The sequence below is a fragment of the Haliotis rufescens genome, unplaced genomic scaffold, assembly GCF_023055435.1.
Source record: "Haliotis rufescens isolate VD_foot unplaced genomic scaffold, xgHalRufe1.0.p SCAF_84, whole genome shotgun sequence".
In the NCBI taxonomy this organism is placed as follows: domain Eukaryota; kingdom Metazoa; phylum Mollusca; class Gastropoda; order Lepetellida; family Haliotidae; genus Haliotis; species Haliotis rufescens.
In genome coordinates this window covers 29,582-45,974 of record NW_025964377.1, presented here as the reverse complement: position 1 = coordinate 45,974, position 16,393 = coordinate 29,582, and the positions used below count along the sequence as shown (strand labels likewise).

General features: G+C 41.4%; 1 protein-coding gene across 1 annotated transcript; it reads left to right on the top strand.

Moving 5' to 3' along the window:
- The first annotated feature begins 7,885 nt into the window (after positions 1-7,885).
- On the top strand, positions 7,886-15,061 carry LOC124118556 (scavenger receptor cysteine-rich domain-containing group B protein-like). Its single transcript, XM_046480729.2, has 3 exons — positions 7,886-8,236; positions 11,360-11,492; positions 14,674-15,061. The coding sequence occupies exons 1-3, from the start codon at positions 7,960-7,962 to the stop codon at positions 14,843-14,845; spliced, it is 582 nt and encodes a 193-aa protein (XP_046336685.2). The 5' UTR covers positions 7,886-7,959; the 3' UTR covers positions 14,846-15,061.
- The last annotated feature ends 1,332 nt before the right edge of the window (positions 15,062-16,393 follow it).

The window sequence follows — 16,393 nt, the reverse complement described above, 5'->3', positions numbered from 1 at the left end:
CAGTATTGTGGCGACTGTTTTTAGCCCATGTAACTGAAAAGCAATCTTTTATCAAAAAAAAATAAATTCAGTTGATAAGACACACAAATCTATATTTACAGATGGATCCAAAGATGATAAAAACCAAATAACAGTTCCATTGTGTCAGCATAATGAAAGACAGTTTTGAAAGCTTTAAAACAAATGTTGTTATGTGACAGTGTATGTTGTTGCTTAACAATGATTGTAACTGCGTTACATAGATTCTGTAGAGATTCGGTAGTCAGGAAGTTACCATCATTAGATGCAAGTGTGATGTGTAAACTTCCGGTTCGGCATACCGCGATATATGATAGTATGCTACCGAAACTTCTGTAATGTTCTATGTTGTGAGGGCACCACGTGGAAATTTCCAGTAGCTTGTTGGGCAGTTTACATAGTGGGACAAGAGCGCATTGAGGTATCTCCCACACAGTTTCATCATACCGGAATCAGCTTTCATGTAAGGATCGCTCATCATCCCTGATCCCCTGTCTAGCCAATCTCGGAAGCGTGTCCACTGTCGCCGTTGGGTGAATATATATAATTATCACTGACTTTTGCTGGCACCACTGTATTTTGTTTGTATTTGACACTGACCACTGCCATCATAAGATATATTGCCATTGAGTATTGTACTTCTACTCTGTTGTATACTGCTAATTTAATCGCTGTTTAGAAATGTGTGTTGATTTGTAAACCTAGTTAATTTTGTTATTAATGTGTTTATTGTACACCACTTGTTGTTTGTTTGTTTGTTTGTTTGTTTGTTTGTTTGTTTGTTTGTTTTATACGAAGTTCTTTTACATGCATATTTCTGTGTTAACATAATGTTTCAATTTGGGCATCGACACGTAACAATATCAATAATCAGTCAAAACAAAAACGTTTATGATATTTTCAGATGTGCCTTCGTGTATCCAGGCCAGAATGTTGAAAGGGGATATCCACTAATACTTGATATTATCTAATTGTATGATCTTGCTACTGGGCAATGTGACGTAAGACAAATGGGTAACATAATGGCTACTGCTGCAGCAAAGGCGACACACAACAACTGCGGACCACTTCTTGTCCAAAAAAGTGATCATAAACCTGTCACCAGAGATTACATTAGAGATCTAAAAAAATAAGTGCATGTAATAATACCAGTTAAGGCGTGTATCCCCTGTGATGAGAGAATCATGGACACGCCTTTCCTGCTTGGTTGTGTTTGCCTTTGCCACACAAGGGGTTAATATGTTAAGGACCTTTGCTAATCATATGAATGGGTGTTTACTGATATATATTGTTTAAAGAAATTGGAGTTATCCTACTTTTTAAATAATGGGGAACGTTAAGATTTAAAGTAATCAGTAACTGCGATTGTTAGGTGTTGTATACTTAAAGGGGGTTGAAGTTGAGTTCATGCCATCATGCTAGATTAGGTGAGGTGAAATTGGGTTTAATGTCGCGTCCAAGATTATTGCACTTATATAGCGACGTGCATGCACGTGTGTGTGTGTGTGTGTGGCTGCTTGTACTAGACCGGACTGATGCTGATTTATAGTGCTAGCCCACTGAGATACCATGCCGAAGTTTTACATGAATATCCCACTCAGACACAGTATACTGACTCCGAGCCGACCAGTCCTTGCTTTAACCCCTTAATGCCGAGCGCCAGACAGGGTAACAACAAGTACCATCTTTTGACGTCTTTTGGGATGACGCAGCCGGGGATCGAACCCCAGATCTTCCTCTTTCCGGGCGGACGCTCTACCACTAGACCACGGAGGCGGTCCATGCCAGATTAAAAAGACATTGGTGTAGTTATACTGGCTATCGGCGACAGTTTTTTATAGCTTCTAAGGTATAATATATTTCGAGTCAAGGTGTGGCTGAAATATTGCCGATGTTACTTTAGATATTAACACAATTACGATACCGCAGACAAGAGATCATGAATACGACATTTCGTCAATTCCAATAATACATACTCGAGTTGACCCGTTGTTGCATGTCATCTTATCCCAGTTGCGTGGATCGATGCTCATGATGTCAATCACTGGATTGTCTGGCCCAGACTCGATTATTTACAGACCGCCGCAATATTGCTGAGTGCGGTGTTAAACATTAAACAAACAAACACACTCAAGTGATCGTAAAAACACCTCCTCAGACTGGGTAGGTCAGAAACAAGGGCATTTGGCCAAGGAGACAAGTATAACTTAAGCTTCACTTATATCAACGATCCGATATCGGTTAATAACCATCGAATTGCAAATCCCTTCCACTGATTTACCAACCCGACAAGAGACTGACCATACTAGGGACCATGGGGACTTCCATTACCCTGCTACCTGCATGGTACCCCAGCCGGATTTACACTACTGGCGATCGTTAGAAAGTGTAGCCGACAATTAAAATTTACAAGTACCATGCGCTTAAAACTATGTTTGGAATATAATACCATGAATAATGTGATCTTACAAACTCTCTCAGGGGGGCAATAATTTTACGTCACTACAACCCCTATTGAGGGTATAGCAACTAACACGCTCAGATATCAAATTTACTCACAGCAAGTTTAAGGTGATAATTAAATAATTAAATGATATTCAAAATTGTTTTAATCAAAGATATTTCTGTTAAAAACAAATTATTAGATGAGAACTCACGCAATTAAAGAGATCCTTTAAGACATTTTGCTTTGAAAAAAATGTCCCGTCTGATGGAAAAATCGACACATTCCAGCAGGACATGTTATATATTCTAAAATATCCAGAATCAGAGGATGAGTAGGGTTGTTTGGTGCTTGTTATACATTGCCTACATTTCCTTTGGTGCTGAGTGTATTCCAATGCTGCTTGTATAGCCTGGGTTCTGCGGTGAATATGGAGTTATTGTCAAGTATTCTAGAAGATATATTTTTTTTATTTATCCAACGACAGTGGCACAAACAGTCTTTCCATAGTGCTTTCCTTGGACAATAATAATACACACAAGTGCAGTTTCTCTCAATTGTGTGCATGTTTTTTCCCCCTACATATCTTGAAACTGAATAGTGAGGCAGACAAAATGCTGCCTTCTGGGACACCCTGATCCTGACTATAATGATCAGACAGGGTGGAACCCACTCGGACTTGATATTTTCGGTCAGATAAAAACTGTAATACATTGAGGCAAACGACTACTCAAACCCAAATCATGTAAACCTTTTAAAATGCCAAGCTTCCTGGTATTATTATTAGCCTTCTCCAGATAACAAAAATGATACAACTTTTTGTTTTATTACTATAGCATTTTTAAAAAAGGATTGTAATCGTGCTAAATGATCAATAGTATTTCTATTTTTTTCCAGAAACAACATTGAATAATTGTGATAAGATTATTGGTTTCCAAATACCAAACTAATCTGTTATTTGCCATTCGTTCCATGGACACAGTTGGTTAAAGAGATAGGGCGGTGATTAGAGGGATCTGTAAGATCTCCGGCCAGGCTTTGGTATTGGCACTTCAGTGGCATTATGCCACGAAGGAAGAAAATTCCCTGAAGTCCTACTTGGTCAAATATATCTATAGGGTTACGAGACATGATTCATGCATATGCTACAATAGCTGGTAGTGGATCTTATCATCTCCTATTGCTGAATCATGAGCTTGTCCAAGGGTAGTTTGTAGCTTATGTTATGAAAACACTTCATTAAAGTCTTAACAATTATCAAAATTAAAATTTACTTTTTTCTTCTCCTGTTGTTTCTGAAACTCAGGGACATAATTTGATGATGAAAAATGTCTGGGTGGATATTATTCAAGTTAATTTGACTTCAGTTTTATCAGTCAAGAATGTTTTAAACCTTTGTCTTTTATATTTTGTATCATGTTTCACACCTTGGACATAGATATAAAGGAAGTTATTTTGGAAACAGCTAAAAAGCGAGTCGAACCTTGGCATTTGTAAACCAAGGTTTACGAATATTAAAACTTTGGGATTGTTTGGTCAGCAATGTCATTCAGTTAGTCCGAACTTCCCGGATCTGTATTAATCTTGAAAAGGTCAAGTTTTAAGTTGTCAATACATAGTATGTCTTACAAACACCAACTCGCCTTGGTAAAGATCCACCTTGATGAAGGTCGGATAATCAGTAGGGTTGATAGTTTTAAGAATGGTAGGGAAGTGATCACTCCAACATGGATCAACCATTCAAATTCATTATACAAGTTTGAGTCTGTGAGTGACAGATCGAGGGCAGATTGTGTTCCAGTGGCTGGATGTAAATAAGTGTTGGAATGAACCATACACAGGTTATTGTCAGAAAAATATCACAATGATTTTCCTTTATGATTTGTGTTTGCACTTCCCCATGGTGAAACAGTGCTTTGGGAGCAGTGCCTCCACTTTTTGAAGATCAGATTGTCGAAGATCAGAGGAATGAGCGATATACAAAGAGCTCAGCATAAAAACGATGTGCAGACGACGAACAGTACCAGTTTGACGAATTCTATTAAGAAGCACAGCGCTATATCTGATCTTCTGTCGCACCAAGGTAGAAGAACCTCCCGTTGCTTTATCTCCCGGATGAGACAAAGGAATAAATGGTCATTATATTGTCTTAAATTAGTCGTATCTGTTGTTTTAAGCTGGGTTTCTTGAAGACATAATGCTGACGGTTGAAAAGTTATTTCAAAGTCCTCTGTAATTATGTTGGACAACTGAATCATGGTGGCGTGAATGTGAGGAGGAGCTACTCCTCCGCCTGTCCTGTGAGGACAGAGTAACCCCCATGTCCAGTGGCCCAAAGCAGTTGTTGTCAGATGAACAATGACTCGTTGTTTGATACGTTTGAGATTCTCGGGCTGAATTCCAGAACTAGAGTGGCTGATGGCGGTAATAGGCTTAAAAATTTGAATTGTATCAACAACTTGTTCTGACTGACCCATGTCAAGTCAGTCTGACACGTAAAAGACGAGGTTGCAACAATGCGGGAGACTGCAGTTGAGTAGGAAATACTTGATGGGGTTGTGGTTTGATTTTTAAATATTTGTTTTCATCTAGGTAACATATGTTTCTTTCATATTTCAGTTGTCACCACAACGATGACATAATACCGAGTTATGACATGATTTGGAACCATGACCAAAATGTTGACACTTGTGGCATCGTAGCTGATTGGGGACTCTGATATTTAAATAACCTGATTTAATAATCTGTGGAAGGGATGTACGGTCAAGCGTCACGAAACATGTATTTGTGTTCCATGAAACGTTTAATTGTGGTAACAGCCTGGTGTTCCAACTCCAGACAACGAGCCCTGTCACGAACAATGCCTCGACAAGAGTTTAATGTTCTGTGTACAGACACAGCAACCTCAATTAAGAGATTGTTATCTCCGTGCACCATCCACCGGAACTGAACCACAATGGAGACGGGTGATATTCTTGATCTCACCGCAAATCCCAGAAACAGCCTTAGATAAATAAGGAAGAGAATTATCTGTTGGCTTCCCTTGTTACGTTTCCACCTTTGTTATCTTATCTTTTGTTGTTCTTAAGGTATATGTTCTCTGCCTCATAGCATTTATTCACTTGATTAACGAGTAAGCTTATACTCCGAAACGTTGTGCTCCTCATAATAAAGAAGTTAACATCCGTAAATTATCTTCCTTATGTGTATCACTTCACATTGCCTTCAAAGATTTGAGCCTTAGATATAGCAAAAGGCTTTAGTTTGATTGGTGGGTTATCTACAGCCCCAATGACTAGGATCTAGCCCAGGATTCTATATATTGAGAACTATTTCCTGTTGAGTTATCAATTTCCTCTAGACGTTTCTTTTGCCATTTCGAAATGAACCAGATTGTTGTTGTGACATAATGAAAGAAAATGATTCTGCACCCCTGCTCCCCACCCTACATCGAGTGTGAACAGGGTTATATTGTACCAGATACCCAAGATGAAACACCAGGGACACAGGGGTCGTATACTCTAGGGGATATGATACGAACAGCTGTATTTGTCTACCAACTCAATGCCCGACTGGCTCAGCCCATGACAAGAAATTTGAAGCATACATTAATCGGAGGTCAACAACACCAGTTTGGCCCATGAGCCAACACCTTCTTGCATTCGTTTCTATGCAATTTATTGCATCGATAATTTGTAGTTAGACACAGACCAAACAAAAACATATAGATAAATCACACGTGTGCATACACAATACCATTGACAGGGCTTGGCATGACCGACCACTATATATGATCGGGCCCATCCTACCACCAATCTGGGTGAAGTTATGGTTGAAGTGGTGTGATGGGCAGAAGGGACGCGGTTACCTGAGCTAGAAATAAAGGAAACCACAAATCTGTTTCAATTACAGATATCTTGATTAAGATTCAGAATGTATGACAAGACGGATGACTTAAACTTTAATATTCCTGCAGCTCCAGCCTTCGGTTTTTTCATTTCACAACTTTTGAGGTGACTCTTTCTCAGAAGTTTTTGTTGTTGTGTGTTTGGTATGTTGTTTAACGCCGCACTCATCAATATTGCAGCTATAAGACGGCGGTCTGTAAATAATCGAGACTGGACCAGACAATTCAGTGATTGACATCATGAGCATCGATCGACGCAATTGGAATGCGATGACATGCATCAGCCAAGCCAACGAGCCTGACCACCCGATCCCGTTAGTCGCCCTTTACGACAAGCATTGTCGCCTTTTATGGCAAGATTGGGTTGCTGAAGACCTATTCTACCCCGGATCTTCACGGGCGTTGATCAAGGTTTCATTCAAGGTCACAGTAAAGTTTTCATTTTTTTAAAGTAGACAGTTGAAAAATCTATTCGTGTTTTCTTTCAGGTGAGCAATAGACTTGCTTTTGTATGTGCTTGTGCCCCCGGTGGGTCAGGATGTGCTCACCTTCTCGCGAACACTTGGTGTCATCATCACTATTAATTTTGAAAGTGATTAATAAACATATGCTCATGATATAGTCGGAATGTTTACAATTGACTCTGTGTTTGGCAGAGATTTCTGTTTAATGTGGCAAGGGTTTTGTCACATTTTTTACACCACTGATGGCCGAGAAGCCCTTCATGATATCGATTCGCAAAGATGTGAACTTGAAACAAAACATGGCCCCATAATAACAAAGTAGAAAAATATTTCTATCATGTTGTTTTGTCGTAAAACATCGAATCATCCGTGGGCATCGCGAGTGTCATGGTGTGACTTTGCACGGAGTACTTTTTGACAAGAGGATCACTGCCAAAAACGTATTGCTGCTGAACAATCAAAACGTCCGGCGGAAACGACACAAAACTACTGTTTTAGCTTGACAATATTATCGACCAATGCGAGAGTGTTCACGCTCACTGCAATCAAGAGTAAAGATGTATGCCAAACGAACACAATCACCCGCCTAGAACAATGTTGAAATCGCTGTGGATCTTTTGAGAAATGCTAGCCAGGCAAATACGTTTGCAATCACAGAATTATTTTCAATGTTTTACTAACACAGCTGTTATTTATCACAAAACACATTTCCCTCCCTACAGGAGTTAGTATTTGTTGAACGGGAATGAAAACATAGGTCTTGGACGTTTCACACCAACGACGTGGCAGGAAGGCTTTGATAAAAAGACGTTGAATCGTGCTGGAATAAGTTCATGAATATTTACTAACTATGATGGTGAGTGACATATTGCTTGCTTTTCATATGCCCTACGTGTGGAGGTGTTACATGGCAACACGTCATGCCGTGTGTGCTATCATTCAATCCCAGGTCGGATCACTCCAATAAGCTCCGCCTCCCGCGAATGAATTAGAACTAACGCATTTGCAGCTTTAATCAATATGAAAACCCAGTATCATATTGTGTCAGAGTTGCAGTTGATCACAGACGTGCCTGCTGTTCCTAGTGTTGTTTCCTTGAACAAGATCTCAGCTTGCAAACTGTGATCATGTTCTTGAAGATCTCCGTTCTACTGCATCTTGGTCAATTGGTTCTGACTAATTCGCCGTGCATAAATGTACGTTTTCAAAGAATACAACAAAGTTTCATGGCGCCTCTTCGACAAACCAGAGCCAACAAGCCTATCGAATGTGGTATCCAATGCATGTCGGAACCTAACTGTGACGCATTTCTATTAACTAAAGCAAATGGAACATGTTCTCTGTTCCATGGCGAGAATTCATCGTCTGCAGGCTGCATTAAAGGACCTTTGTTCAAGAAGTCAAGTATGTAAAACAGAATATTTTTTATTGTTATTATGTTCTGTAGAATATGGACATGCTTGGGTGCATATTAACTGTTTATTTTGGTTGTAGTTTAAAACTGAATAGCATCAATCTTGGACACTTCTATTATTACTCTCATAACACTCCTTGTTATCATGACCGCCTCCGTGGTCTAGCGGTAGAGCGGAAGGTCCGGGGTTCGATCCCCGGTTGCGTCATACCAAAAGACGTTAAAAGATGGTACTTGTTGTTACCCTGCCTGGCGCTCGGCATTAAGGGGCTTAAACAAGGACTGGTCGGCTCGGAGTCAGTATACTGTGTTTGAGTGGGGTATTCATGTTAAACTGCGGCATGGTATCTCAGTGTGCTAGCACTATAAATCGGCATCATTCCGGACTAGTACAGGCATCCACACACACACACGTGCATGCATGTCGCTATATAAGTGCAATACTCTTGGACGAGGCGTTAAACCCCATTTCACCTCACCTCACCACCTTGTTATCATAGTCAAAATCAAGCTTTTTCATAACCAGTACGAGTCACATATAGACACCTGTCGACGGCCGACAACATAATCACATAACAACTAGAATAACAACAATTTTATAATAACGACTGGTACGAGATCATGAAAAAGTAATGACAATAGAAGATAAGAGTCCGACTGTTGTTAGATCACCATACAGACAAAGAAGAAAAAAGGGAATGTATTAAGAAGTGAGTGTTTGAATGAAGTCGTGGCGCATGCTCACATAAACTGACCATAAACTAATATACATTTGTATTTGAAAGAAAACACTTTTTATTTTCTGTGGGTGGGGATGGGGAGAAACAATAATCCAACCCCTGTTTTACTGAGAAAAAAACATATGTAGGTAAAACATAATGTGCTCTTTTCTTGCAGGCGGTGTGTTTGTTTGTTTAACGCCGCACTCAGTAATATGATGGTGGTATGTAAATCGAGTCTGGAACAGACAATCCAGTGATTGATATCATGAGCAATGATCTATACAATTGGGATAGCGATCAGCCAAGATATCGAATCTGGCACCCGATCTCGTTACGACAAGCGTAGTCGCCTTTTATGGGAAGCAACGGTTGCTGAAGACCTATTCTAACCAGATCTCTTCACGGGGCAGATGGTGTGTATGGGAATATCAAGTACTGTGACGTGACCAAGAACGTTAAAGATGGGCTGGCATTTGGAACAAGCTCCAAAATATCTATACCTTTCCCCTAATAGCAAGCGCTTCCAATAGCTTCTGACAGCCAAGGCTTGCTCCTGGCCTTCCTGTAGAGGGACTGTTCTCACTGACAGGAGAAGGGACGACAGGCGGCTGCCTCTTCAAAACCAGACGCCTCTGTCAGAGAGGACTCGTCAGCCTGCTCTTCTGTGAGAAGGAAAACTCCATATTCCCTCAGCCTTGTGGCTTTACCCATTCATGGAAAACGCGTAGGGAAATCTGGAGTCAGAATCTCTGAGGCAGTCTGGGATTGTCACTCATGACCCTTCTAGCAACTCTTGCAATGCTCCTGATAGGAAGCATTACTGGCTTTCCCTTGAATCTATCAGCGACGTGGAGGGGGGGGGGGGGGGGCTTCTGCATTTCAACAGCTGGCACCATTCTATCGGTGAACAGCCCAGCTTGATGGGCAAAGAACATGGCGTCAGGGGTTACATCTATCGTTGGGAGGAATCATCATATCTCACCAGGCTCAAGCCGGGCAGCTTCCCGCCAGTAAGATAATGTCCCACCACAGTCCGCCTCTTGTACGGGTGCGTGGCGCAAATTGTTCTGACCAGCCTGACCTATGGACTGTAAACGATACACCAGCCAAGACAAGGAAAGAAAGATAACCCCTGTTATCCACAATAAAACACTAAAGACTGCACGTGGACATTGCCATGCTGCAGGAAAAAGTCCTGACAGACTCTGACACTGTTAGAGGGACTTCACGTTTTGGCAAGGAAAGGTAGTTGTCTTTTCACATACGTCAGACATGTTAACCCATAAGAATGTACGTTCCGACCCACTGCTCCCTACGTGAGGCAAAGGACGAGTTCTAGGACAAACTCAAGACTGTATATTGTATTTACGTGTTGTTTGCGAAATACTGCAAATGCGCATGAGAGAGGCAACATTAACTATGTTAACTATGATGTCACAAGTGATGTGCAGTTCAAGTCCTAAAGGCCACGGTTATTTTTCAAATGTGTTGAAATATTCTTCAAGCGATGATGGTGTGGGAGTGAGTGAGTGAAAATGTTTTTACGCCGATTTTAGCAATATTCCAGCAATATCACGGCGGGGGACACCAGAAATGGGCTTCACATATTGTACCCATGTCGGGATTCGAACCCGGGTTTTCGGCGTGCAAGCGAACGCTTTAACCACTAGGCTACCCGACCGCCCCTGATGGTGTGGGAAAAGGACGTAATGGCAATGTGAAATGTTATGGGAAACCATGAAATTCTGTCATGTAGATGATCGGACCGAACATTGTCCGATTTCTTTTTTGGGAATATGCTGGGAAAGAAATGATAACATAAATTGTATGATGTACATATTGCATGTTCTGAAAATATTGTTATGGTGCACAGGAATTATTTCCAGCATATGCATGTTTTTCATACCGTATTCGACGTAATAAGCGCCCAGCTCTAATAAGCGCCCACGGCGATATTTGATAATAGAGTGGCCAGTGAACAATCCCAATTAGCACTTCTTCCAAATGATCAATGTACACAAGACTTATTTATTCGTGTATAATACGTGTTATATGCACCCATAATTATGGGCAATAAAATTCTGGAAAAAATGTCGTATGTAAACATTTAAGGCTGTCGGCATAAACCACGAAATTTATTATCCTTTAACTCTGGTTTAAAAAAAATAAAATATTCTAATAATAGCCCCCTATTTCTAATTTTGAGAAGCCACTGGGCGCTTATTACGTAAAGTACGGTATATGAATACCATTATCTTTGTTTATTTGGGTTGGGAAATATGTCAGGCATCCGAGGAGGGGGCAGGTGGGGGCATGTATCAGGCAACCATTGACACGAACTGTTTGTATTTGTTGTGGAAACCAGTGTGTATTACAAATATTTATCTGCAGATGTTCGACTTGTTCCGGGGCCACAAGCAGGTCGTCTTGAGATTAAGTACCAGTCAACTTGGGGAACAGTCTGTGACGACGGATTCACTGATGTAAATGCCAGAGTCGTCTGTAGAGAACTTGGATTGCCGTCGTAAGTATATTAGAACACCCAACACTGTAATTATCTATTAATGTTAACCTGTATAAAAAAACGGGTATATACCATCAGCACAAAAAAGCGCAAAAGTGTTTTATATGAATATTATATATATCAAATAAATAATCAACGGATGAACGAATACTCAAAATTGGCGAACATCATTGTCATTGTATTGTCATTAACCTATGTGCCACAGGACACACATGGATAGTAGGTTATCTGAGCTCAGTATCTTGTATGACTGACATTAGAGTCCAAAACTGACTGGCATCGTCGTCCCATGGAAATACTGTGGCATGCATTGCTTGTGGTTTCTTTGATTGTTGACCCGTGACAAAAGATTCCGGGGTAGAGGTCTTCAGCAACCCATGCTTGCCGTAAAGGGTGACTATGCTTGTCATAAAAGGCGACTAACGGGATCGGATGGTCAGACTCGCTGACTTGGTTGATGCATGTCATCGATCCCAATTGCGTGGATCGATGCTCATGATATGAATCACTGGATTGTCTGGTCCAGACTCGATTATTTACAGACCGCCGTCATATAGCTGGAATATTGCTGAGTGCGGCGTTAAACAACAAAACAACCAACCAAATCGTTGGTTGAAGCTGACGTGTTCGCAGTCGTTGATCCAGTGCATCTGATACATGTTCGATTGGGTATAAATCTGGAGATATGGAGGGCCATGGCCAGACCTGAATGTTGTGGTTCCTGCAAAAGGCTGTTGTCAATCTTGCCTCCGTGAGTGGTCGGGCATTGTCTTGTTGGAAAATGACGTTCACTTGTTACATGATTGGAAGGACGTGTGTCTGAATAATCCGTGTAACGTTGTGCCGTTGTATTCCCCAGAACTTGGTCCAAGTTTGTTCTACTAGTGTAGGAGTGCCCACATCATCAAGCTACCACCCCCAAATTCGTCCACTTCTGCATGCAGTTTTGTGCATAACGTTCCCCGCGACGCCTGTAATCCGCACGGTGAAGCATAAAACGTGACTCGTCATTAAACCAAACGTATCTCCATCGTAGTTATAACCATACTCTTATGACCTTGACACCATTGACATTGCAGTCGACGATGCAGGTCTAGCGCGAATACCTCCAGCATATTAACAGTTCCTCGTGAAGATTCCGGGGTAGAATAGGTCTTCAGCAACCCATGCTTGCCGTAAAAGGCGACTATGCTTGTCGTAAGAGGCGACTAACGGGATCGGGTGGTCAGGCTCGTTGACTTGGTTGATGCATGTCATCGATCCGTATGGCATGGATCGATGCTCATGATATTAATCACTGGATTGTCTGTTCCAGACTCTATTATTTACAGACCGCCGTCATATAGCTGGAATATTGCTGAGTGCGGCGTTAAACAACAAACCAACAACCAATCCTCGTTGTCTGAGCTCATGTCTGAGGTCGCCGTGGTGGTTCTTTCACTTTCAAGTGACGTAGGTGTATGAATCCCGTGCTCTAGAGGTGATACGTGGTCGACCGGATCTGGGAAGGTGCCATGTTGTCACGTGTTTCTGATAATGGTTTCACAGTCTTGTAATGTTCTTGGTGCAAAGTGGCAAAACCTGGCTACAGCTGTAGGTGATTCTCCTATTTGCAATCAGCCGATGGCGTTGTTGCGTTTGGCTTCCGTCAGTCGTAGCATGTTTTCTCTGTTCACTTGCTGTAAGATTGTGATGGCATGCAAATGAAATCCCATTTTTGTAATAGCCCAACAAGTGATGTTGCACGTGGATGTCAGGTTGGTGTGTTCCTGCGCCAGGCTCTCACGTGGTTGTGTTTTTTATTTTAAAAAATCCATCTTCTCACCAAATTTCTGCAGAACTTCCTTCTTTCCACATAAATCAATCCAAATCCATGTAGAAATGACCAATTCATTTTTGGAATCAATCTGTCATTTTTGCCTTTCTTTTTATGTTGTGTCTCGACAAAGGTTCAGGAAATACCTAGTAAACGACGCAGTTTCCAAAACTAACATAACACTGGTGATAAATGGTCTCTTGCTGTATCATATAAAGTTACACGTGTCCACCTCTGCAAGAAGGGAAGGACTCGGAACAAATATGGTTTAATGGGAAAGATAATTTATCCCAGAATGGTTGTTTTGAGGTGATGTGAGGTGAAATGGGGTTTAACGTCGCGTCCAATATTATTGCACTTATATAGCGACATGCATGTACGTGTGTGTGTTTGTGTGGCTTCTTGTACAAGTCCGGACTGATGCCGATGTATAGTGCTAGCTCACTGAGATATCATGCCGCAGTTTAACACGAATACCCCACTCAGACACTGTATACTGACTCCGAGCCGACCAGTCCTTGTTTAGCCCCTTAATGCCAAGCGCCAGACAGGGTAACAACAAGTACCATCTTTTAACGTCTTTTGGTGGACGCGGTCGGGGATCGAACCCCGGACCATCCGCTCTCCGGGAGGACGCTCTACCACTAGACCACGTGGTTGTTTTGAGAAACAGTTAGGAACATTGTTGTCATTCGGGGGGACGGAAAGCCCAGTCGTCTAAGGCACCGCAATTCACTATGCAGTGCAGGCCAGAAACCCTTGATTGTGGGTTCGAATCTAGGTTCGTCTAGATTTTATTTCTAGGTGTGGCAGCATACCCGGGCTCGTGGGTTTCACCTGCATCACTTCGGGCTTTCCTACCACATTAAACTGACAAGCCGTGATATAACTGGAATGCAGTTTAAAGCAGCGTTAAACAAAACTCACTTTTGTCATTCAACTACACACATAACGATTTATAAGATTTTACACATGTTTTTCATAAGAGTGGAAGGTTTGATTTTCCTATTACGATTAGTGGCAAAATTTAGGCATGCTGTGTGCTGATGTAACACAACTCATCGTTCATCGAAACACTGGTAACAGACCCATTGGCATATTTGCTATCAGTAACAGTAAACGTCAAGTTCGATATCATCGATCTGAGCCTAGCTAGTAACCTTTAATATAAGCACGGCAACACTGTTAACATTAAGCACTCTATTAAAACACGTTTTATATGTCACAGACTTCTTAGATGGATGATAGCTGTACCAAAATGACGGTAAACTTCAATAAACACTATATAGGATGTTGTAAACCTCAGCAGACAGTCATAAGAAAAAGGTCTTACCAGTTTTACAACATTCGTATACATATTTCCAGAGGGAACGCAGTGCACAGAGGCCAAGCTCACTATGGTCAAGGAAGTGACCCAATCCTACTGGATAACGTACAGTGTGTTGGGAACGAGTCATTTCTGAGCCAGTGTAGTCACCTACCATGGGGCACTCACAACTGTCGTCACCATGAAGATGTCGGCGTCCTCTGTCAGTAACTGTCAAGTGACATCACCAGCATACCAAAGAAACAGATGACGCCCTAACGGTAACTCGATAACCAATTGGCTGAAATGATATACAAGGAACGATACAGAATAGCAATACTGGTCAACGATGACAGAATGGATTAGTGCAGTTCCGGTGTTCTGTGTTTGAGTCTATTCGAAATCTGTATGCTGGGGATCTGACGTATATAAAAGATGTGAAAAGGCTCTTGTTGATTTGTTTCTCTGAACGCGAGATGTCTGTTAGGATCAGTGTTGAGTGGTAAAGCGGACAATCACTACGATTCCTGTAGTACCTTAAAGCTAAAAGTTCTATTTCATGAGTAAGCCACACTTAGCCACTACGAAACTAATGGATACTTGGCAGAGGATCCCCAAAGAAGGGGGCGGAGGGAGCCGAAACATTATATTTGTTTGTTCCCTTGTTGTTGAACGCCGCACGCAGCATGTTCCCAGCCTTATGACGAGCGTGGACCAGAGAATCCATTTCAGTGAAATTGTGAGCAAAGGTCCACGTCGACGGGGTTGGCACTCCATCAACCAGGTCACGGAACCTGACCACCTGATCGCCTTTTCCAACCAGTTTAGGTTGCTGGGGACATATTCTAACCCGGAATCCCCACGGGGAGGGTGCAAAGTAGATTCAATTGCCACATTACTCTTAATCATGATAGCGATCTAATAGACGACGCATAACCTTCCTCAGTCCTCCAACTTTCACCAACACTATAAATACACGATTAAATTCACGAATGATGCAAGAAAGCGAAACCTGCAACCACTATGGTTTGGTTCCATACTTGAATGCATAGTAATGTTTAAAAGTGGTTGTACAATTATTTTTTATACGACAGCAACACACTCCCTATAAAACGACTAAATACAAACAATAATGAGAAATTAACAATATGTAACAAATGGTGGCTAAAACAAGAAATGGTTAGTGAGTGAGTGAGTGAGTCTAACGCCACTTTGAACAAGTTTTTCAGTCATATAACGGTGTTGATGTTTTGTTATCCTGTTTCTTGTTTAACGCAGCACTCAGCAATTTTCCAGCTGTATGACGGCAGTCTGTAAATATTCGAGTCTGAACCAGACAATCCCGCGATTGACATCATGACCATCGATCCACGTAATTGAAATACGATGACATGCCTCAACCAAGTCAGCGAGCCTGACCGCCTGATCCCGTTAGTCGCCTCTTACGACAAGCATGGTCACCTTTGACGGCAAGCATGGGTTACTGAAGACCTATTCTACCCCGGATCTTCACCGATGGTGATGTATCAGATACAATAATAATTGGGTTTTGGACCTTAAGTTTCCAGCGTTTCGGTGACTGGTTCAGTCTTGTAACGTTTTAATGACGTTCATAATGTTTTGGTCAAATCCAATTTTCCAGTGTATACTTTCTGTTCCCCAACAGCTCAGATAAAACATGAATTTGTTAATAATACCTATATTATTGCAAACAACACATCTATATTAACACTATGCAACGAATATGTTTCATGACTAGCCATAATAAAAGAATTATTT